This window comes from Sarcophilus harrisii, chromosome 4, assembly GCF_902635505.1.
Source record: "Sarcophilus harrisii chromosome 4, mSarHar1.11, whole genome shotgun sequence".
Taxonomy (NCBI): Eukaryota; Metazoa; Chordata; class Mammalia; order Dasyuromorphia; family Dasyuridae; genus Sarcophilus; species Sarcophilus harrisii.
Genome location: NC_045429.1, coordinates 325306902 through 325332841, shown reverse-complemented (window position 1 = coordinate 325332841; position 25940 = coordinate 325306902). Strand labels below are relative to the sequence as shown.

Sequence of the window (25940 nt, the reverse complement as noted above, 5' to 3'; positions counted from 1 at the left end):
TAGATCTAGGGGATGTAGTATGAAGGCTTTTGCCCAGATTATCACCTGGCCTGCAGAAGTCCTGTTGGTTACATGTATCCCTCTTTACCATACCCTTTCCCGTATTTTAGATTTCTAAGCCTTAATGGGCTGGAAATATAGTTTGGTTTATATTTACAAGCTTAAGTTGCCTAGAAATTAGTTAGTGTTGTGACCAGAATGCTCACAACTAAGACATCTTTTGTAGAATTGCTCACATTTCCCTTTGGGGGAACCAAGAAGCTGTCCTTGTATCTCCTTTGTAGCTCTCCTCTTGATTCTAGTCTAGATCTCAGGGACAGGAAATCTTTGGAAAACACAAGGTTTCTTTGTGGTCCTATTTTACAGACAGATGGAATGGGCCAGAAGGATATGCCCAATAGGCTAGTTCACTTTAAAGCTTGCAAAGTGCTTTTACACACATTATTTAATTTAAATCTCACTACAACCCCATGAGGGGAAGGCCTCATTAGTGTTGTTATCCCCACATTGGAGGTAAAGAACTTGAGGCTCAGAGAACTGATGTGTCCATAGTTGCAAACAAATGCACATTAGAGGAAAGATTTGAACCCAGACTCTCTTGTCTCCGAGTTCCAAAGCTAGCAATTTTTTATTCTATATTGTTTCTCTGGATATTCCCTATAAATTCTCCAAATAAAGATTTGTGTATTGCTTTAGTCTCATCAATTTAATATTTATACTTTGATACTTGTATACATATAGAAATGAAAAAGACAAATGATATTGTCAGCCATATCGTTGATGGAAAAGTTAAACTTGATGAATTGGAGCCTACCTTGGAAAACTTGGGGGTTGAGGTAACTGAGGATGAGATTGAAGAAGTATTAAATGCAACTGAGATTTATGGTGAGTAATTTGACTATCTATTGAGTTATTTATTCAGAATATATATTTGTTTTTTATATTAGCAAAACTAAAACTTCAGTCAACCACATTGGAGGCATGACTGAAGTAATTTTCACTAACCTTTTATTTAAGAGTCATCTATTGGAAAGGGGTCCTTTAAAGGATAGTGTAAGCAATGGAAGAGGTTAGAAAATAATATGAAGCTCATGAAATAACAAGGCACAGCATGGGTGAAAGGAAGGCAGAAAACAACACAGTAGCAGAGTAATTCATTGACTTTCACAGAAGTAGAGCCTTTTGTCCTCATGTGCTAATGCTTCAGTTCATCAAGTAGGAGAATTTCAATGTAATCTTCCTCTGGTCTTTATTAGAGAGAATCCAGATTTCTAGATTTCTCCCTGATGGTGGCTAGAAATTAAGCTGAATTTAAAGAAAATCTTCATGAACTTAGGGGTCTTCTCTGCTGGTGTGGCACTCACAATTTCATACTAACTTTTTTTCGAAGTGGTTGCCATAGAGATCTTTGTCGTATGTCTGGATAACTTGAGACTACTGAATGATTCATCATCAGTTATAGGGTACATTTATTCCTTACACATTGTTGGGGTTAAGGATGCAGCATTCCTGTGATCTTGTAAAATTCATGTAAATTTTTTTGGCCTTCCTTTTGTACTAGAGAAGAAGTCTGAATTATTATGGTATTAAAAGACAAAATATGTTATTTTACAATACAATACATATATTTTATGCATTTCTGAGCTTCTAAATTTTTTCTGTATCATCTGTGAGCCTTTACATGCAATCTGCAGCTTCTGCAAAATTCTCCCCAAATTCCTATTTAATTTCTTATGCCAAAAGTTATGTAGTTATGTTACATATTATAACTGTGATGTGGGCTAGCCTACAAACTCTGGATATGTATAACATGTTCATTTTATGATCTCTGTCCCTTCTTTGCTGTTTAACACACTTCTATATCCAAATAAATGTACTAATTTTCAGATTCAGATTAATTTGAGAGTCATATAGATAGAATACAATAGTCCAGGAAGGGCAGAGCCATAGCCAGTTCAGTTTTGGACAATACAGATGAATATGATGTTTTCCAAGGGACCAACTTCTACTGGAAATTCTTTGCTGAAGGGGAGCCAAAGATTGGATAGTTCTAAATTCAACAAGAGATAATGTGGAGAACATAATTTAAGAGTTGGGATCAATGAAATCTAGAGGTGGGAAAGAGTTACAGAAGAAAATAAAGCAGCCATTCTAAGCATCAAATTGTTGAGTGATGGAGCTGGGGGATTATCTAGAAAATGGAAAATTGAGAGCCAAAGAAAATCTTAAACACAGTGTAGTCATTTACAGAAGAATTTAAGAATCCAGTTCTGGTAGTGAGAATGATAGTTTGCATGCTCATCATTTCATCAGTTATGGACTGCTTTAAATATTTTTTATATTGCAATTTTATTTTAATCCTATAAATGAAAAGTTAGCAAGTATGAAACTTAAATGATGCAGCATGGTAATATTAGCAGAGAACAAAGTGAAAAATAAAATCTAAAAAGGACGTATATTTGAAGCATGAATATGGGCTGCTTTTACTCATTAATACAATCACTACTTGTTAGTTTTGCAATCTTGTATACCTCTCCCATCATGATCTTTATATAGTGGTCTCTCTAGCTCACAGGGTCAGAACTTATATAAGTGTTTGAGATGAAATGTTCCATGTTCTTAACTATATTCTTCTGACCCATGACCTTCTCTGTCCACAGTTTTATAGTTTCTTTCTCTGAAGTCAGGAGGTCAAAATTGCCCTGTCCATGCATGATTCATTTTCTGCAGTGAGTCGTGAGATCTAAGTCTGAAAAAAAAGAGCTTTGTGGAATACTGGAAGAATTGCTTGATTTATGTGGTAATAAAAGGTTTACTAGAGAATCAAACATAGAGACAAAACTCAAAGCAGTATTGAAGACATAGGCCCTGGTATTCTCAGTGGTGGCCAGTTTCTCTGCTTTATGTTCTTTCTCTTCCTGGTGTTTTTATTTGAAGCACTATCACTACAAGGCAAGATGAGATTATCACCTCTTCCTGGTAAATCTCTCTGGGTCCCCACGAAAATAGAAAAATCTGTGTGGACCACATAAACTCAATCACAATATTTCATTTGAGACCAGAATAACATGCATTTCTCTGCAGAATTAAAAAAGTGTGCTTTCTCATTTTTTTCCTTTTCAAACAGAAACTTAAAAGTATATTTGATGAGAATTTATTTATTTTTTCTCTTCTGAGTCAAATCCATCTAAGTAAAACTTTCCATTTGTCTAACAGTAAAGTGTGATTCCATGAATAAAGCACTTTGTCCTTTTGGAATTTAATATTATAGAATTATAAATGAGTAGAAAGTGATTAAAACAAGATGATGAATTTAGGGCATAGGATAAAGTCATGCAAGTCACCAGAGCCAACACTAATCTAGCAGATTGTTAAATTTTCATTATGACCTCAGAAATCAACAATAGCTATAAATTAGAGCTTGATTTATTGTTTTGTTGATTCTCTATTATCTAATAAAATATTAATAATGCAGATTAAACTTCTGTATGCATTAAGTATATGTGGGCATACATTTTTTTTTCCATAGAGAGAACCAGTATACTCATATATTGTTCTAAAAATATTGCTTGAGTTTAACACGAATACAGTAAAGAAAGGCTCAAGGAATGGAAGTCTGGTGATTGTAAGCTAATAATTATAATAACAATAATAACAACTAGCTTTTGTATTTAGCATTTCTAAGATTTGCCAAGTACTTTACTTCTATTATTTCATTTTAGCTTTATCCCTGGGTAAAAAAGTGCTTACCAAATTAGTTTCTGGAATAAATTTTTTAGCCAGGACCTGATTAACACAACAAAAAAATAGAAACAGAAGATTGGCAGTTCCCTAAATAATTTCAAACTACCCTTCTTTTTATTTGTTATTTGTGTATCTGAATATAAAGGATCTACTTATGTTTCCACTGAACTATCTTCCCTTTCCTACTCTCCCTTTCACCCTCTCTTTGCCCTTTCTATTACAGATGATGGAACAGTGGATTTAAAAACCTTCATGAAGTCTTTGGCTAAAGCACAAGAATTTCCTGAGGGTCAACGTGAGTATGAATTTTGAAACAGGAATGATTAAGCCTTTCTCTCACTCCATTCCAGAATTGGTAAATCTTCTGTGGAGTTTAAAATATTTAAATTTAACTTTATGCAAAGTTTTTAGCAGCCCACATTTTTTCTCACTTTCAGAACTTGGTTTAATGAAATCTGTTCTTTAATGACAAATCAAGATTGTTCAGCCATTTGTTGTCCTTTTGATAACTTGAAAATCAAATTTTGTACATGAAATCAGTTAAGCATTGCAAAATAAGATATTTTTCTAATTGCCATATTATTTTATTACTACATTAAATGTAGAATTAAGACCTTTAGTTCACTTTGTTACTCAAATTCTGTGTTTATATATAGACATATAAAGCTATGAACTTTAATACTGGGCCTCTTCCTAGATATTTTCCCCCCATGTTGCAAGTGAATTTTAAGAGTAAACTTAGGCAAGCTTCCTAGCAAAATGAATAATATTTATTAGTGGTACATACTATGTGCCAAAAAATACATCAGTGGCTTGCTTCCATTAATGCCAAAGACCCTGAGCAAGAGGATAATTCGTTTATAGAGAATTTGGGGGAGCACAGAACCAAAAACACAACAGGGTAATGATATTATGGAATTAAGGGCAACATGATTGGTTATAGAGCTGAGGTGCAAAGAACATGATAGATGGAAAATTTGGTAATGAGCTAGCAACAACCCTCCTTCCTTCCAACCTTCTTTTCTTATGAGATTAAGATATGCTCTTCATTTGAGTCCAGGTGAGGGATAGTGACCCATACTTTGAGCTACAAACCAGACATCCTTGAATGATTGCTTGGTGGAGTAATCTTACCTAGGAATTACTCTGCCTTTTCTCTGTTATTCTTATAGCTACAACCTTTTATGGTATCTCAATTAGCTAATAATACTTGAGCAGTTTTTTTCTCTTTCTATATTTGGTTAAATCAATATATAGAATTTGTAACTCTCAGTAAATGCACTCCATTCCTGGTCAAGAATATGTTGAACTCTTTTGACAAATTTAACTCCTAGTCTTTAACATCTCATCTTCTCAACCATCTTTTAAAAATCCATGTTCTCTTTTCTTACTTTCAAATAGTTGCACTCCTGAAAATCCAAAGATCCTCAGTTTCCTGCCTAGCACTTTAGAATTATAATATGATGTAGGTTCTTTCTGGAAATATTATTAGCTCTGTACCACAAATCTACAGAAATGGATATTATTTGTTGAGGTTGACAAGTGTTGAGACTTTTTATTACAACCTAGAAATATATCACAGAAAGATAGGTTACTTCTAGATTATTTATAGGAAGTCAGCAAATGATCATCATGAAAGTTCTTGATAGAGAGCCATAAGGACTTATCTTTTATTGCTGTGACTAATAGTTCAATATTTACTCTCCAGACAGAATCTGTGGTTCCTTATCATCCTTCCATGGATCATGGAAAATATTTCTTTCTCAAAATCTAGTTAATTTGGAAAGAGCCTTATTATATAGATCGTATTGTACAGTGTTTTACAAGCCTTAAAGAATTATATAAATGCTAATACTATTTTCTTTGATTACTAATTGTCCTGTTTCAAAATATATATATATTTTAGGGCATGCACATTTTAAAATAAAGCATTTCTTTACTTTAATTTTTGTTGCATATTCATATTAGATTTATTATCATTTAATAAAAACATCAGTTCCCATGGTATCTTTTCAAAAATGCTGATTTTTAAAAATGGTAACAAATATAAGTTTGGGGGCTAGTTCCAAAAAGCCCAAGAACTCTTACTTTAGAAAAAAAATACACTTCCCAAAATATGGTTGTATCAGTGCCTTTAGATTAACCAACTTAATATTTTTGCTATTAAATTTATAGGAATTGAAAATGCTTGTAACATTATTACTAACATCATTGATGGGAAAGTCAGGAAGGATGATTTCCCACAAACCCTGCAGAGTTGTGGGGTCGAGTTAACTGATAAAGATGTTGAAGAAGCCTTGCAAACAACTGAGCTTGATGGTAGGTGAGGCATTTATCATGTTAATTCTTAGAATATGTAAGTTTGTATATTCCCTTTAGTACAGAGGCTCTTAATTGGACAAAGTCCATGAACTTATTTTTGAAAACTGTTTTGATCACTGTTTTCCAACATAATAGGGACTTTTTTTTGGTAATACTGTGTATTTTATTTGGACAGCTAAGCAGTATAGCAGATAAAGCAGATTTAGTTTTAGGAAGGCTTGAATTTGAATAATGCCTCAGACACTTATTAACTGTGTAACATTAAGCAAGTCACTGAACTACCTTATGCTTCAGTTTCCTCATCTGTAAAATGGTGATAATAATAGCACCTTCCTCCCAGATTGTTATCAGGATCAAGACAGAGAATAATTGTAAAACACTTAGCACAATGCCTGGAACGTTGTAAACACTATATAAAGTTAGCTATTGTTAATATAGTTATCTTCACCATACTGCCAAAGGAAGGAGGGACCATGACATAAATGCCATTTCTGATTAAAGGCAAAGCTAACATCTCAGCATATCTTTGAATCTGAGAGGCAGTTTAAGAATCTGACCTTAGCCACATATCCCTGGTTAAATAAAACTTTATGCCTAAAGTCATCCCAGGGCTTATCTGTTAAGTATAAAAAAGCACAATCAGCGATGGGAGAGGGTGTTTCCAGATCAAGAATTCTTTGACAGATCTTTCATAGACTCGGGTTTCTACAAAGTTGGAAGTTTGAGTAGGGTGACTGTGGTCATTACAGTTCAGGTGTGCTTGTTTCTCCTTTTGCAAAGGAAAGGTCACATAAAGTGAATGAAGAGGAAGATTCTCTGGGAGTTCTGGTAAGGGACAGGCAGTGACAGAGGTGAGATCACAAGAAAGGTATTGATGGGAATTTAGCTACCTCAGCTCTGACACTTGTAAGATACCAGAATACTCCCAAATATTAATGTCTTACTGAAACCTTTCCTAATTTCAACCAACCTACAATACTTTATTTATTAGATATTAACTCAACGTCATTTATCACTCTTCATTTGTTTTTAGGTCTCCAATCCCTATAGTTGTATATCAAAATTCAGGGAAATTTGAGAAACAGGCAGGACCATATAAGTTTTTGAGTTGGGAATGTCATTGAGTGTCTGTTCTGGTCTTAAACTAAACTAGTCTAGAAAGTTTAGGAGCAGATATTCTGGGAAGATGGTGAAGTGGATTGTTAAATAATGGAAAATTCAACATATAAGAGCCAGTATCAAAGATCAATTTCAAATAGATATTTGTTTTGTGAAGTTGATAGGTACTGGAGAATGTCTTTATTACCAAAAGTTGGTCTTAGTTCTATGAAAAGGATCATTTAGGAAAATTGAATACTTACAAATCTTTTATTCCAGTGTTAAAACTCTCCTTTAAACCTTGCTTTACCCATCCTAGTAGATACAAGTACATCGTCTCAGAAATTATCTCCAGCTAACTTTGTGTGTGTGTGTGTGTGTGTAACACACACACACACACACACACACACACACATATATAAAATTTATATATAGTTGTTTATATGTCTTCTCCATTAGTTTGTAAGCTTTTTAAGGGCAATAATTGTTTTAAGGGCAGTCACTAATTTTTGCCATTCTTTGTGTTTTCAGTATTAGCATAGAGTCTGATGTGCTTAATCAGTGCTCCTTGACTTGATTTGACTTTTGACATTCTATCATAATGCCCAGATATGGTTTTTAAATCTTTTGAATTTGGGAACTTTCTACCCAGAATTCTCAGAACTAAAAATATAACTACTGGGATAATAAATCAAGAGGTTGCCAATTGTCCAGAAGATACAGCATTGGGCCTGGAGTCAAGAAGATAGGAGTTCAAATATAGCCTCAGATAGTTCCTAGCTCTGTGACACTAAACAAATCATTTAATGTCTGATTGCCTGACAAAATGGATTCATCAAATCCACAGGAAAAGGAAATAGCAAAGCACTCCAGTATTTTTGCTTAGAAATGGAATCACAAAGGATCAAACATAAGTGAAACAACAAGAAAAAAAAAACAACTTTCCATTGACAAGAAAAAAAAATCAACAGAAATTTTGGCACTATTGATTAGACCATGGTAGTTCTTTTGTATAGTGTAGATATTCAGTAAAATTTCACTAATTAAGACAAATCTGAAGGAAAAGCTACATGAAATAGTAAAAAGTTTGGATTAGAAATTACAGTCTATAATATCTTATAATATTAGTACAGTGTTTTGGGGTGGGGGCATTTGATAAGGGTTTTATATTAAAGTATTCTATATTTATTTAATTTTTGATTTTGATTTTTGATTTTGATTTATTTGATTTTGTGATTTGACCCATGTTCTGTCCAAATATAGGCTACATAGGAAGCCATGTTACACTGTACTTTAAAAAGAATGTAAGAACTTTGCTTTCAATTAATAACGAACAAAAAAGATTTATATGTCATGAGAATATTTAATTCATTAAAAAAGTTAAGCACATAGAAGCCAACTTGATACTAAATATTTTACCTATGGCTAGCTTAATATATGTATTTCTATGCATTTAATTGAGATTTATTCTCCTGACTATAGGAAATGCCCTAAACTGAAATCCTGTGGTAAGGGGGAGAAAATGAATAGGCATAAATAGAAAAATAATCATAATTACTATATGAAAATGATTTATTATGTTAATGCTTATTTCAATTCAAAGGAAGATGTTTTTATTTTTATAATTACTGTTCTCTGTCTTTGGCACTCTCATAATCAATCAATCAATGTGTACTAATTATTTTTTGGTATATATTACCAAGAACATGATTATAAGCCCCACTTGGTTTTGTTCAATCCACAATTGGGGGAGAATCCTATATTCTATAACTATCCAAATAGCTATAAGTATTTTTAAAGCATATGCTAACCACTATACTAAGTGCTGGGAATGAACATAAATAGAATAAATGAAATAATTTCTTCTGGTAAGACAATGATATACTAATGGGAGAGACAATTACTACATATATAAATATATCCAGAATAAAGCTAACAAGAATAAATATGAATACAAAATAGTGAAATAAAAAGATAGAAGAGAGACAAGGAAAAAGTCATTTGCTTGAGCTGCATATTGAAGGAAAAGAGGGATGCTGGGAAACAAAGATGAGAAAGATACCCGTGAGACAGTGCAAAGACACAGCAATAGATAGTCATGTGTGAGGAACAGAGAGAAGTATAGTTTGGCTGAGTGGCAGATTTCAGGAGAGGGAATGATATATGATATGCATGAAAAAATTGATTGGATCCTGGTTATAGAGGCCTTAACAGCTAAATAAATTTAACCCTAGAGCAATAGAAGTCAGTGGAGTTGATTGAGTAGGAGAATGACATGGTTAGATCTCTCCTTTAGGAAAATCACTTTGACAGCAGTGTGTAGGATGGATATGCTGAGAGCTTTGAGGTAGGAAGCTCAATTAATAAAGTTCTTTCAATAATCCAAGTAAGAGTGATAAGAATCTGAACTAAGATGGTGTCAGTGTAAGTAAGAGAAGACAGATGAGATGTGAGAGATGTTGTGGAGGGAGAAATGGTAAAATTTGGCAACTCAGTAGATATGAAAGGTGAAGAGAGAGTTAGGAATCAAGGATATTGGTAAGATTATGAAGCTGGGAGATGAAGTAGTTATGATTTGGAAGAGGTATAAGTTTGGTGAGAAAGATAATGAATTTTGTTTTGGGAGTGTTGAATTTGAGTTATCTCTGAGACATTCAGTATTAAATGTTTAGTAAATAGTTGGTGATGTGAAAATGAAGCTCAAAGGAGAAAGTGTATATGGATATATTTATTTGTCAATTATAGAGATAATAATTAAATCCACAATAACTGATAAAGTCAAGTGAGAAGGAGCACAGAGACAGAAAAATAGGAGGCCTAAGATAAGAGTTTGAGAAAATATTTGTGGCTATTTATTCATGTTCTTTGACTGTTTATTAATAAGGTAATGGTTCCTATTTTTTATTAATTTGTCTAGTTTATCTCTATATATTTAAGAAATGAGACCTTTATCAGAGAAATTTGCTTCAAAATCTTTCCCCCAATTTCCTACTTTTCTTCTAATTTTGATTGAATTGGTTTTGCCTGTGCAAAAAGACAGCTTTTAATTTCAGTCTGAGCTATGCAACTCAAAGGAAAGTGAAGAATTGAAAGGTCTCAAAATAATTACCAGTTCCCTATTTTTAAGTAATTTCTACAGCTTGATTTATAGGTCTATTTATAACCTCTCCATTATAATACATTCTTTTTTCACTTTTGCAGATGATGACAAGTTGCCTTTAAAAACCTTTATTGAGATTTTGACCAAAAATCTAGAGTCTAATGAGAAACAGCGTGAGTATGAATTTCAAAAGAAAGATAAGTGATAACTGTTAGTCAATCTCCTCTCCCCTTTCTCTTCAGTTAAATGACTATTCTATATTCCTTATTGTTATATATAATATGCTATAATTAACATATTCCTTATTAAATAGGAATTTTGTATAAATAACTACTTTTTAGATCTTTTTTTGTTTTTGAACGAATTTTTAGGTATAGTCATTTTAAATTTATCAGTTACTTTGATTAAGACTTTTTTTTAGCTGCTATTAAGAATATATCAATATAACTGTCATGGTTGTCTCAAGAAGCTCTTAGTTTAATCGGGGAATCATGATATAAATACAGAAGAATTAAGTAATGATATAGTTAAATAATCATCCTGTTCCAAGAGAACACATGATTATTTTCTGAAAGGGAGCAACTATAAGTTGAGAGAAGAAAGAAATCTCTCGGCTGGAGAAGTCCGAGAAACTTTAGAAAAAGAAGATGGGACACGAACTGGGTTTATAGGCTAGATAAGATTTGTTGGCTCAGGCTCCAGGGATATGGGTCTAATTCAAGAATTCAGATGACAATAAGGATAAGCTAGGAAAAATTGTTTACTACCTTATTGTTTACTGTTTATTGCTTCCAGTCCTAGACCAATGGCTCTCTCTTTTTACTCCTTAGAATTCTTTTTTAGATAGTGAGCAATAGATATGAAGTGAAAGGGGAGAGATGGCTTTTAAAGTACCTAAATATACTTTGAGGGACTCTGAAACAAAACTGTTTAACTTGGTCCCTGTAAATCTTGTCAATTGATGCAAAGAAATTCTAAGTAACTGGGAGCCAGAGTTTGTACTTATTTCCCACTTGGGTATAATCTGAAGCTTGGATAATATCAAGATAATATCTTGAGTACCCAGTACTTCTTTTGAACATCATGATATAGACAGGCAGGGAAAAAAAAGCACACAAGAGTATCTAACCGTCAAAAGCCCTAAGCTACAAACAATTTGTCATCTGGTAGTTTGTGGCTAAATATCTAGCCTCAAGTTTTATTATTACATTCTAAACACTTCTATTCTATTATTTGTCAATCTATTAATTTCAAGAAATGGAGGCTTGGTTTAAAGTCCCAGAGATGCTTAGTTTGGAGAACAGAAGGTAGGAAGGTGGGGAGGGGCCAAGAGAAGAAGCAATTTGATTTCTGGTCTCAAATCATCAAGTGTTTGAAGAGCTTTAAGATGGGTAAAAGATTTTTTTTAGCTTTTAATGAATAGAATGAAAGGCAATGAGTAAAAGTTGTGAAGAGGCAAATTTAGGTTTGACATCAAGAAAAAATTGTTTAATGATGATGGATACTATTCATACATAGAAAACAGCCTTGAGAAATAACAATTTCCTTTTCATTAGAGATCTACAAATAGCCTATTGATGACATCTTATTGGCTTGGCTGTAGTAAAAATTCTTTTTTGAGTGTGAATTAGACAAGATACTCCCCGAGGTTCCTTCCATCTTTAAAATTATGTCATCCTGTAAAACTGCTTCTGAGAATAGTCCATAATTAAAATACAACTTTGTGTATCTTTTTTGTTTGTGGGGAGGGAATTAATTGTAGTTTCATTTATGATAGCTTAACAAAATATCACCCCAGTTATGAATCACCAGATAAGCGTGAATGTGTATGTCTGCATACACACATACATATAAACACATGCATATAAAATACATAGACATGTGTAATATGTATTTTTGTGGCAAGCAAGTATGCATGTATATATATATTCAGAGAGAGAGAGAGAGAGAGAGAGAGAGAGAGAGAGAGAGAGAGAGAGAGAGAGAGAGAGAGTTCCTAGCTGCAGAAGGGATAAAATTAAATGAGTATTCATACTAAGTTTGGCAGCAATATGGAGGATCTCTGGGAGCTAGGGGACTACCAGGTGGGACAGATTGACTCAAGTCAGAAACAAAAGAAGTCAAAGATAATTTATGGATCTGCAATTGAAGGGGGGTCCCTGAATAACCACTGAACTTCCATTCTGACCTGGTCTCCAAAAAATATTTACCAACTTAATAAATTTACCTTTTGTTTTGTATGCACATATAGCATTAGAAAATGCTGGTAACATTATCAACAATATTGTGGATGGGAAAATCAAAGTAAATAAACTGGCATCTGTCCTTGAGAGTTTAGGAATCCCTTTAACATTTGAACAGCTTAAAGAAGCAATAAAAAGCAGTGCAATTGATGGTGAGTATTTCATCTTTGTCTCAGTGTATATGCATATATGTGTTTTTTTGAGGGTACTAAAAATTCAGTCATTCCTCCAAGTTCTTTAATAATTGGAGACTGTGGAGGGGCAAATGTGGCAAGCAGGAATGCCATTTTTGTCTTGTTTGCTGTGTTAAGATTTTATCAATGTCTTATCTTTATATCATTGCAATTTCTACATATATCTCAACCACACCACCAGTAAGTTTTGTTATAAAGAAAAAAAGTTAAGAAAAACCAAAGAGTACAGTGATCCCCATATTATAGTATATGCAACATTACATCCCAAGAGGCCCTCACTTCTCCAATAAAAGAAGGGAAGAAACTCATTTCTTCATCTTTTCTCTAGGGCAAAGATCAATCATTATAATTTTACAGATTCAGATTTCCATTTTTTCCTTTTTCTGTTTACTTAACTTTTCCCATGTGTCAAGGACATAGTATAGTTCAGGGGTCATGATGGTGCGCTATTGCTAATCCTTATCAAAAATGTGCATATCTTCCACAAAGTTCTCACAGGTCTCCTGGTTTTTGTTGCAAGAGCTGTGATGCCAGATAGGCAGGAATGTCTCAAAGTGTCCAATATTTTGACATTGATTACTTCAAGGAGATGAATTGTGAGAGAAGCTAATAAGAGAGGAGTTAAGATCAGTAGCAAGGAAAATCCAAAGCAGAGGGAAACTTTATCCCTAGCTCTGTCATGTCAGGAACGAACTATAGGCAAATGATAATGCTGTACCTATAGAATGAGACCATCTCTAGTGTAGACAGAGTGACCCTCCAGAATAGACTAAAGCCAATTGAGGAGACTGGGAATAGGAGCCACAACTACCTGGCTGATAGATGATAATTCTGTTGATTGATTAGGACCCTGGGGCTGTACTGAAGCTGTCGGTCCTCAAGTTAATTCTTTTAATCTCTTTAGATATTAGTGTTTTTGTAAAATGGACCAATACTCTTTAAATACTCTTCCAACCCTAACATCATGAGCCTATGAGTGTTTTTCATATTATTTTTATTCTCACTTGATTATTTATCCACTTATTTTCATTTACTTGTTTATCATTGTTATTTACTTGTTATTATTTCTCATTTATTTTCACATACTTTTCTCAAACAGCTTTTAATTTGGGTTAGTGTCTATATAACAAAGTAAGGTAGAAGACTGGCAATAAGACAGTCTCCACTTTACTTTTTAAGTTGTTAATATAAATTTCTAAGATCTGCTTGTCTCTCCATTGGGCTAGCTGAATTGTAGTGTTTTCTCCCCTCTTCTAGACAATGATATGGTGGATTTAAGGGACTTTATCAAAAAACTGACTAAGGATGATCAATTTTACCCAGATAAAAGTGAGTATAAATGTAAAATTGGATTGATTTAAATCTTTCCATTCCTTCACTGGTGGAAACTTTTATGGTTTATGTAGTTTATGATGTGAAAATTTTTTTTTAAGAATTCTACCACTGTCATTAAAGTCATTTTGTTAAATGGAAGATGGTAAACTAGGAAAACCAAAATCTGTGCTAGACTTTTTTTATTTTATTTTTTGCCTTTTGCTGAGGCAATTGGGGTTAAGAGTCACACATCTAGGAAGTGTTAAGTGTCTGAGGCCATATTTGAACTCAGGTCCTTTTGACTTCAGGGTTGGTGTTCTATCCACTGAGCCACCTAGCTGTGCTTTGCTAGACTTTAAAAATATTTTTGTGTTAAAGTTTTGTTCACTTAACCAATCTTACTTTTTGATTGGTCTGGAATATTTATTGATGGTCTGGAGAACATAAACTATTATGCTAGGTACTTGGGGAAATATGTATTATATTAATATAACTTAACATATTATATAACATACATACACACATATTATATACATATAAATGATATATCAGACATGAATCTTACCCTCAAGAAGCTTACAATCTAACGAAGAGACAAAAGCAGGAAAATTGGTGCCAGAAAGTTATGTGGCTATTTAAAAGTTAAATAATATAATGATAATGCAATGATTTTTAAATGGTATGTAGGAGTAAGTAATTTACTAATTCTTAGTGACTTGTGTATGGAAGGAGAGATCTTAGTGTATAATTGGAAGACTTCATTAAGGGAAGAATTAGTTCCTGAAGGAATCTAGAATTGAGTCATGGAGAACTTGAAGGCTAGCACTTCACATTTAATTCTAGATTATTGTGTATTGCCAGTATAAAGAAATAAAAGTATACTTAAAGCAAATATGATATGTGAGGGGGGAAAGCATTGGCTTTGAAGTTAGAAGAACTGAGTTGAAATCCAAGCTCTCACCTTTACAAAGCTTTGTGACTCTGTCAAGTCACTTAAAAAAATTATCTGTGCCTCAGTTTCCTCATCTGTAAAGTGAAGAACACTACCTCCTTCACAGGATTATAGGGAAGATAGCTTATAAACTATCTTAAGACATTATATAAATTTAAACTATTGGTTGTATTAAAACAATACTCCCCCCCTCCCCATCAGGTAATTGGAGTTAAGTGACTTGCCCAGGGTCACATAGCTTTGAAGTGTTAAATGTCTGAAGTCACATTGAACTCAGGTCCTCCTGACTTCAGGACTGGTGCTCTATCCACTGCACCACTAAGGTGCCCCTTAAAACAATACTTTTATTAGTATCTGTTTGAAAACTAGATTTTTATGTTTTTATTATATCAGTGATATCTAATATTTATATACTTCTTTAAGGTTTCCAAAATACTTTACAAAATAACATCTCATTTTTGTCCTAATAATGATTCTGGAAGGAAGATGCTATTATTATTTTTATTTTAGATATGAGGCAACTGAGGCTGACTGACTTGCTCAGGTTCATGCAGTTAGAAAGCATCTGAGGCAGGGTTTGAAGTTGGGTCTTTCTGATTTCAGGTTCAATAATCTATCTACTCTAACACCTAGGTTGGTACCAAGAAGGAGCATGTGGTGCCTTTCACTTCATGGGTTACTTCAGTCAGGTCCCACAACCAAGAAGCCCTCTGATAGGAAAATTAATCTATTTTCCAAATCTGGATTTTTGTGTTTTTTTTCCCTTAAGACTCATAATCTTTGTTTCATATTTTAATTTGAACTTGAACATGAAAATTGAACAATCTAGGAATAGAATCTGCTTGCGAGGTTATCTCCAATATCACTGATGGGAAAGTGAAGATGGCTGAAGTGCTACCTATCCTAGAAAGTTTTGGAATTGAAATACCTGAAGATGAGATTAAAGAAGTGCTGAATTCTATGGGTATTGAAGGTGAGTGAAACTAATAATGATTTGTTCAGCATATACAGGTGGATATGTGCTTTTTCATGACAAAACTAATCTTTTGGTCATGTTCAAGTTGTGAGTAGATACATAGACAATGAGATAAATGGATGGATGGATAGATAGATGGATGGATGGATGGATAGATAGAGTTTTCAGGATTCATAATTTGATTGAGTCCAGTGGTATGCTGCAACCAGCTGACTCAGTTCTCAAGAGATGATTTCTAAATGTAATCATTTGTAGATCAGAAATTGGCAAATGCCACGAACCAAGATGATTTATTGTTTTACTTGTAGTGTCAAGAAAGTATTAACAATGCAGATTAAATTTAAAAGTGTGTAGTGGCACACTTATTTATTTATTTATTTTAGAGAGTATTGGCTAGAGAACCTACCAATATACTCTGAATATACTCAAACCCATGTATTAAGAATCTGTTATACATAATATATATTACACTTCAAAAAGAAAATTTAATTAATTTAATTACTTTCATTGGATGACTAATATATTAACCAAAATTCACATTCTTGCAATATATACTGAATTATGGGAAACCATCAATGCACTGCTGTCAAGGTTCTGGTCCTATGAAATGTAAATTCCAGGAAAATTCCAGATCTTCACAGTTCTGGATTAAACTGCTTTTAACATTTTAACATTGAGATGACAATTTTAAAGGGTTTTTAAAAAAACTACTAGGAAATTTAAAAAGATATTTTAATTAAATGCAAAACTAGTTTTAACATTTATTTTTTAAAATTTGAGTGCTATATTCTCTTCCTTTCTCCTTTCCTACTTTATTGAGAAAGCAAGTACTTTGATATAGGTTATATGTGTGTGGTGATGCAAAACATATTTCTATATTAGACATGTTATGAAAGAAAACGTGGACCAAAAATAAAAGTAAATTTTTTTAGAAGTATGATTTGATTTGTATTTAACTGCATCAATTCTTTCTTTGGAAGTGATAGCATTTTTCATCATGTTTTTAAAAATTATCTTGGATCGATATATATTGCTGAAAAAAATTAAGTCAGTCATACATATGTCTACTCTGTTTTCCTGGTTCTGCTCATTTCACTTTGCATCAGTTGATAAAAATCTTTCCAGTTTTGCCATGGAATAGGCTAGCCAAAGTGAGTACTCACTGTTTAGGCCACATAATAGGAAAAGAACTGTTTTAAACTTATTTATACAAAACATGGTATTACAAGTCCAGGACTAGAAAGAGATGGGTACTAGCATCATATCTCTAGGAAAATAGACTTACTTTCAGTTCTTCTGGAATGCAGGGAGGAAGACATTCTTTATGTTTATAAATCAGGAACAATTAGAATAAATTACCTGACATACCTCTTGTGATATGAAAGCAAAATATAACAGCTCTTATATTGCATCTTTGATTAATGTAAAAAAGTTTGATCCATTAAGTTCCAGGTTTTTCTGAAAGCATCCTGACTGTCAAATCTTAGTATTTCTTCACAAACATATAACACAACTTGTCCAGCCATTAAATCAATTAGTGATTGATGGGAATCCCCTTAACTTATAATTATTTGCCATTATAAAAAGAATTACTGTAATTTTTTTCACATATATGTCCTTTTGCTTTTCTTTTTGTTGTGTTTGGGATACAGGCCTATTAGTAGTATTGCTGAGCCAACATGGTTTACCCATAATTCCAAATTATTCTCTAGAATGACTGGATCGATTCACAACTTCACCAACAATGTTTTAGTATCTCAGTTTTCCAACTTCTCTTTCAAGATTTGTCATTTTTATTTTGTTATATTAACCAATACTCAGAGTTGTTTTAATTTGCATTTCTCCAATCAATAATGATTTAAAACATTTTTTTCATATGACTACAACAGCTTTGATTATGTTGTCTGAAAACTGTCTCTTGTTCTGACCAAACCCCGCCCCCCCCATTCTGTTCATCCTTCTGTCATACTTCCTTTTATCTTTTCCTCTTCTGTTTTCCTATAGGGCAAGTTAGATTTCTTTGCTTAACTGAGTATGTTATTCCCTCTTTGAGACAGTTTTCCTACAAGATTAAGACTCAAAATTAAGACTCAAACTATTTTTAGCCATATGAAAAGATGCTCCAGATGATTATTGATCAGAGAAATGCAAATTAGGACAACTCTGAGATACCACTACACACCTCTCAGATTGGCTAGGATGACAGGAAAAGATAATGATGAATGTTGGAGGGGATGTGGGAAAACTGGGTCACTGATACATTATTAGTGAAATTGTGAATGTATCCAACCATTCTAGAGAGCAATTTGGAACTATGCTCAAAAAGTTATTAAACTGTACATACCTTTTGATCCAGCAGTGCTACTACTGGGCTTATATCCTACCCACATGTGCAAAAATGTTTGTGGCAGCCCTTTTTATAGGGGCTAGAAACTTCAAATTGAATGGATGCTCATAGATTGGAGAATGGTTGAATAAATTGTGGTATATGAATGTTATGGAATATTATTGTTCTGTAAGAAATGACCATCAGGATGAATACAGAGAGGCTTGGAGAGACTTACACAAACTGAAGTTGAGTGAAATGAGCAGGGCCAGGAGATCATTATATACTTCAACAACAGTATTATATGATGATCAATTCTGATGGCCGTGGCCATCTTCAGCAATGAGATGAACCAAATCAGTTCCAATTGTTCAATAATGAAGAGAATCAGCTACACCCAGCGAAAAAACACTGGGAAATGAGTGTGGACCACAAGATAGCATTTCCACTACTGTTATTGCCCACTTGCATTTTTGTTTTCCTTCTCAGGTTATTTTTACCTTATTTCTAAATCTAATTTTTCTTGTGCAGCAATATAACTGTATAAATATGTATATATATATTATTTAACATATACTTTAACATATTTAACATGTATTGGTCTACAGGCCATCTATGGTAGGGGAAAGGAGGGGAAAAGTTGGGACAGAAGTGTTTGCAAGGGTCAATGCTGAAAAATTACCCATGCATATGTCTGGTAAATAAAAAGCAAAACAAACAAATAAATAAATAAAAGATAAAAAAAAAAAAAAAAAAAGAGTAAGGTTCAAGCATCAAATACCCTGGCCCCACCTTCCTCTCTACCATGTAAGTTCTTTCTACCTCTTTTATGTGAGGTAATTTATCCCATCCTCCTTCTCCCTTTCCCTTTCTCTCATCCATCCCTCTTTCTTTTTTGAGGGAGTCAATTGGGATTAAGTGACTTGCCCATAGTCACATAGCTAGTAAATCTCTGAAGGCAGATTTGAACTCATGAAGATGTCTGTCTTTAAAAAAAAAAAAAAATTAAGATAAATTTCTTGGGACAACTAGATAATGCAATAGATAGATGACTGGCCCTGGAGACAGGAGGACCTCAGTTCAAATCTGCCTTCAGACATGTAAGACTTACTAGCTGAGTGACCTGGAACAAATCACTTAAACCTAATTGCCAAACAAAATAAAACAAAAACAAACTAAATTTTTTTTCCTCTTTTTTAGGCAATCGGATTAAGTGACTTGCCTAGGTTTACATAGCTAAAAAATGTTAAGTGCCTGAGGCTAGATTTGGGCTCAGATCTTGACTCCCAAAGCTGGTGCTTTATCCACTGTGTCACCTAGCTGCCCCAAAGATGAATTTTTCTGACACCAGGCCTGGCACCTTATTTCACTGTGGCACAAAGTACCTTTCTGTAAATGACCCTTTCTTTTATTCTCTCTCCTTTCTTTTTCCTTTATCCTTTTTTCCTCCTACTTGAATTAGGTAAAATGAATTTCTGAACCCAAATGTGTATGAATGTAAATTCTCTTCTTTTATAAGTTCAAATGAGAGTGAGATTTAAGTTTCAGCTCACTTTGGGACCCTAACTGGTATATTCTGGTGAGAGGTTTTTTTTACTACCTTCCTTGTCTGAATTCTGCAAATTCCTGACTCAGGTGTCTGTTGGCTTGTGTGTGGTTGAGTTTTAGTATATAGCTGTTGGACTCAGTCACTGTTAAGCCATTAGAAGCCTTTTGCAGGTTTGGATGGATCAAATTTCTGATTTTGGCATGGGATTCCCTTTGGTATGGAACTTCTGAACTGGTTATTCCATTGCATACTTAGAAGTTAGACTAAAGCCTTAGGAAAAAAAAAAAAGCAGAATCCCTCTACTCTGTTCCTAGGGGCAAAGCTACATTTGCAGAACTTATTTCATGCCCCGTACATAGCTAAGTTGAGTTCATGTTCCTTTGGAACTATTCTCTACTATGGATCTACAATTTGTAACTGGAGAGCAGATGGTAGAATTTCCATCCTCCATTCCTCCATTGTGCACTAGTTAGGGAGTTTCTGGGATCTCTTTCTGCCCTTGCACTTTGTGTCTTGATGTTCTCTTTTGGAGTTTTCTTTTGCTGGATACTGGAATGTTTCCTGCTGCCTTACTTCCATGTCTTGTGTTCCTGACTAACCCCCACTTAAGTGTGTGCCAACTTCTGTCTTCCTAGTCTTCCTTGGGCTGAAAAAAAGCTGCAGTGACTTTTCTTGACTTTTTCTAGTCAGAATTTGTTCTGTTGCATTTTTTAGATTGTTGTGGAGTTATGTTTTCTCTTTTTGCCATTTTGATTCTGCCACCTAGATATATTCTCTAGGAAGTAACTGACAAATATACCAAAATATTTAAAATAGTGCTTTTCCAAAGCAGTAAAGAACTAGAACCAAACTAGAGTACACTTATTGACTATAAAATGGCTAAACAAGTTGTGCTTCATGAATGTAATATTACTACCCTGCAAGAAAAAACAATGATTACTACAGAGAAGCTTGGAAACTCTATATTAACTGTTGCAAAGTGAAGTAAATAGTACAAGGAAAACAACAATACAAATAGAAATAATGACAAAACAATCAAAAAGGGATGCTGTTACATTATAATGAGCAAATTTGCCCCCAAAGAAGAGCATGGTAAGGCACATACCACATTTTCTTGGTAGACTTGAGTGATTAAGACAAAGTTAAGTAAAATTCTATATGTAATGTCATTCTTTAGTAATATGTTGGATAGTTCTGAATTCTTTTTCTTTCTTCTTTATAAGCTCTTTGTTATAAAGAAAGGTTGTCTGGAAGAGAGGTTATATAAAATCAAAAGATGTCAATAAAAATATACTTTAATTTTTCTAAGACACTTAATAATTAACATTTATATGTACAAATGAATATTATCAAGATATTAGACTTAATTTTCTTAAGTAAGAGTTATATATTTCAGTAATTTAACTGATAAAAGATAAATTTTTTTTGAGGCAGTACCTCATGATATATTTTTTAATAGAGGCTCTATATGTGATATTCCTCTCTAAAATGTAATATTCTCTTTTTGGGGTTTTCTTGGGGGTCTTCATTTCAGCCTTCATTTCAGTTCAGTAATCACCCCAAATGCAACCAGGTGTTAAAGTCCAAATCCTTTATTGTTTCCTTCAAAGTCTTGTCTCCTTCACTTGGGGCTCGGCTAGTTTTTCTGGAGGCCTTCTGGATCTTGGTTTTAGTAGAGAAGCGAAGGAGGAGAGTCTGCCACCACTTCTCTGGTCTTCCTTAGTTCTCCCCGACTGAATCCTGGCTGAGGCTCCCAGAGCTTCTAGTGCACTTGTCTTCCCTGGCCCTGAGAGCTTCTTGCTTATATGCTGTATACTGAGTATACACCAATCATTATATCACTAGGAAACCATTATTTGTTGTAGGACTAAATCAATGCTAAACTAGATTTAACCATTGTCTCCTCAATTCCACTTAGTACCTTGTTTCAAGTTCTGACCCATAACATCTCCTTGTAGGATTAAATCAATCATACTGAATCATGCTAAATTAGATAACTATTGTCTCTATCAATTCCACTGACTTAGCACCTTGTTTCAAGTTCTGGCCCATAACATCTCTATATGTATGTATGTTACTTTTTGTCAGCAACTACATGTGTGTGTATATATGTAAATATGTCTCTGAAAGAGTTTTCACTCAATTAATTGGTCTCATATGTATTTCTTGGGATAAGAAATATAAAAAAGTATTTGATAAGAATTAATTATATTAACTGTGGTTCAAGTTTACATTGTGACTTTTCTAAATGAAAGCTTTCATTTTTCTGAACAGCAGTATAATTTGTTTCTATGAGATAAGAGCATGTACATTCTACTTATGGAATATAATGTTTTAAAATTTCAAATGATAGTAAAATGATTAAAGAGATAATAAATTAAAAAAAACTAACCAAGTTAGTCTCTAGGTTTTAATTTGAAATTCTCTAACAAAATCAAAGGGATATTGAGGTTGGAATTCACCAATTAATTGACAAATTCCCACTTTACCCTTTGTATTGTATATTTGCCTATAAAGCCTATAAAGGGTCTCCAATGGATTTCCAATTTTCTCCCTTTTTTAAATAGATGATGGAGTAGTGGATTTACCTCAGTTTATGAGTTCTTTTATCAAAGACAAGAGTGAAAAGACCCCAAGTAAGTATAAGTTTCAAAACTAGTAGCAGAACATTAAAATTGGAGACATTCTACAAAATTATCCAAAATGGCCCCCAAATCACACAGAGAGTATGTAGCAAGTCATTCAGTTCCACATTGCTTTTCAAATTGATTGAAGCTTTCCCATATCTGTTGTGAATAAGAGTTACCTGATTCCTTAAGTGCCAAGGTCTTTTTAAGTGCCAATATTCTCTGGCACAACTATGCTCACAAAAAGAGGAAAGCTCTCTGAAGATATTGTCAAGGATACAGCCATCATTGGCTTGGTGTCAGAATGTCATAGCTGTCCAAGACTTTTGGTATGTGTTGTATATTAAGACCTATAGCTTCTTAATATACAGTCTAGTACACAAAAATTTCTCCAATGACAGACACAACAGAGTGTAGCTCAAACACAGACATACTCAGAAAACCAGTGGCCCCAGGATCATCCCCATGACATCCATCTATCCCTTTCAGCAACTTCCCTCTAGAGATTTTTACCCACTCTGGGCTTTAGGAGAATTATCTTAATTGGATGGTTTACTTTGAATTTACATTGATTTTTAAAACATCTAAGAAAGCTAGGGAGCTCTTAGAAATAATTGGCCTAACTAGGATTCTAAAAACTTGGCAGCTGACCTACTGTGGAACCTGTCCCCAAAATAGCCATATGCCAACGTTTCTTTTTACACATATTGTGGATTTTAAGTAGATTCCTAGAAGTCTCTGGAGAGAGCCTAAGGTTGCCTAGTAATTCAAGCAATTAAGAGAGTAGAAAGAGCAGAAGCAAGTTTCTTGAATAGCTTGTGCCTACTATTGATAATCATTAGGGATATTTATGAAGCATTCATTTCTAAAGTTGGCTTGCTTTCCAATCACCCACCACTGACAAAAAGAAAAAGAAAGAAAGGAATGTCTAGGAATCTTCTATTCTTTATTTATGTCAATGCTTTTATTTGGAAGGAAAAATATTTTAACTATGATAATTTAATGATACTTCACCTGATTGTTGTGTTGGAAATAATTGCACAAAATTTTTGCAATTAAAAGCTAAAGGATATGCAGACATTCAGTTCTCAGAAAGAGGTCTCCCAACTCAAGAAAATTGTTCTAGAAAATGAGGGCATGCTTGAAATCACTTTTACAGATTTATTAAGCCTTATTTTTTATTTGCACATTTATGTAGGAATAGAAGATACATGTGAAGAGATTTCCAATATTAGTGAAGGAAAAGTCCACCCTTCTAAAATTCCAATTACCTTAGAAAGTTTGAAGTTAAGGGAATCTGATGAAGACATTCAGGAAGCTTTGAAAAATCTTGACACTGATGGTAAGTATTTAATTTCTTCTTAGGTTATTTATTAATATTCGTAAGGACAGCTGTTCTTTCTAGTGGCAAAGTTAAATTTCATTCTAAGGCCAAAAAGAAAGTCATGGGCTAATTGTAAAAGTGGTCTTAACTTGGTCCATGTTTCTTCTTCTTGAAGGGGAATGGGAGGAAATAGCCTGGGGAAGCTCAGAAAATTGTAGTGATTAGGAGTTCAATCAGTTCCCCAAAAGTTACCTCCATTTGATATAAGGAGTTAATATAAATCTGGCATATTAATATGCTTTTTTGGTGTGTGCTCCATTTGTCTTTGGAGTCTTCCTTCTTTGATTTTTAAAATCATCTTTTAACAGTTTTTCTCTATGGTTTTTCTATATTGGTGTATAATTCTGTGATGTTTTATTACCAAATGACTGCCATAGAGTCCTAGTGACATGAAAGTTGCCATTAGTTGACTAACTTGAGGTTGTTCATTTCTTATATCATTTTAGGGGTACTGAACACCACAAAGATACACTCCTGAGTCCAAGGAAATCTAGAGACATACCTCTGAATTGTGTTAATGAGATTATTCCCAATCTTCTATGTGCCAATATAATCACTAAATCGTGCTGTAATATCTAATTCTGCCATTAAATCAGTATTATAACATTTTGACAGACTACACCCCAATAGATAACACATGGCTGTTTCTCATGGAACACATACATCTAAAATATACATTTGTATGATATATAACTCATATATTTTATATGTACAAATATATGAATATGTTTATAAATATACAAATATGTAATAAATAATAAACAAATATTCAAATATATTAATATATGATAAAATATATTGTATATGTAATAAAATATATTTTATAACATATTTTATGGTATAAAATTTGTACATTTTATAATACATGTATGTGTGTATATATGTGTATGAATTGCATTTCTGGTTCAGTGAAGATAGATCTTATCTAATTCAATACCCCCAGCCACATACAGGTATTAGAATTACAGGAATAGTAATGTGCTTGAGAGTCATCTGAACAGTGAGCCAGTTGCTAAGAAAGAGCATTGTCCATGATTTCCTGTGCACTGTGAAAAAGAGTCTTGCTGTCTGGAACATGGCTAATTTCTTCTTTCCATTTTTAGACTTAGAATTATGGGCTCGATTGTTCAGTTATCATGGACAATTTCATGCTAGGACAGAACTTTCTTTATTAGCTCATGTCTACTATTCTAACTTCTAAAAGGAGTGTATTGCAATGATCAATTCTGGTGGACGATCAATTCTGGTGGACATGGCTCTTTTCAGCTATGAGATAATTCAGGCCAGTTCCTGTAATGTCCAAGCTAGCTTTCTGGAGGTCCTCTGGAAGGGCCTTGGTCTCAACAGGGTAGTTACCATGAGGATGGACAAGAATAGAGTCCAAAGTCTTTATTGTCTTGTTCACAGTCTATTTGCTTCAAAGTTTGTGTCTGTCATGTCTGATCCAGTCTCAGTCTCCTCAAGCAGTCTGCCAGTCTGCCAGTCTCAACCATTCTCCCTCTGAATCTGACTTTGTCTCCAGTTTAAATACCCTATTACAATTACATCATTACAGTATATTGAGTATGAATGAACTAGAGGACTATTACATCATCATGCTAAGTACTAAGAATATGTATACTAGAAAACCATCATCTCATCAATTCCACTGAGTTAACCACCTTATTTCAAGTATACTTCTCCAAAGTTCAGGCCCTCCACAAGATCCAACGGTCTTGTGATGAAGAGAGCCATTTAGACACAGAGAGGAGACTATAAGGACTGAATATATTTGACAACATAGCATTTTCACTTTTTTTGTGGTTGGTTGCTTGCATTTTGTTTTTTTTTTCCTTCTTTTTTCCTTCTTAATAGCAGCATAATAATTGTGGAGAGATGTATAGAAGAATTGCACATTTAACATATTGAATTACTTGCTGTCGGGTTGGGGTGGGGGAAAGGGAGGGAGAATACAATTTGGAACATGGGGTTTTGCAAAGGTGAATGTTAAAAATTATTTATGCAGATGTTTTGAAAATAAAAAAGCTTTAATAATAATACAAAGAGTATATTGGAAAGAGAATTGGATATGCCAGAAGGCTTAGTTTTAAGCCCTAATTCTCTATGGTTTA

At 33.6% G+C, this 25940-nt stretch overlaps 1 protein-coding gene across 1 annotated transcript; it reads left to right on the top strand.

Moving 5' to 3' along the window:
• Positions 1-743: 743 nt before the first annotated feature.
• LOC116423617 lies at positions 744-25030 on the top strand. Its single transcript, XM_031968643.1, has 10 exons — positions 744-885; positions 3968-4039; positions 5920-6063; positions 10366-10437; positions 12516-12659; positions 13959-14030; positions 15797-15940; positions 22386-22454; positions 23644-23787; positions 24933-25030. The coding sequence occupies exons 1-10, from the start codon at positions 744-746 to the stop codon at positions 25028-25030; spliced, it is 1101 nt and encodes a 366-aa protein (XP_031824503.1).
• Positions 25031-25940: the final 910 nt, after the last annotated feature.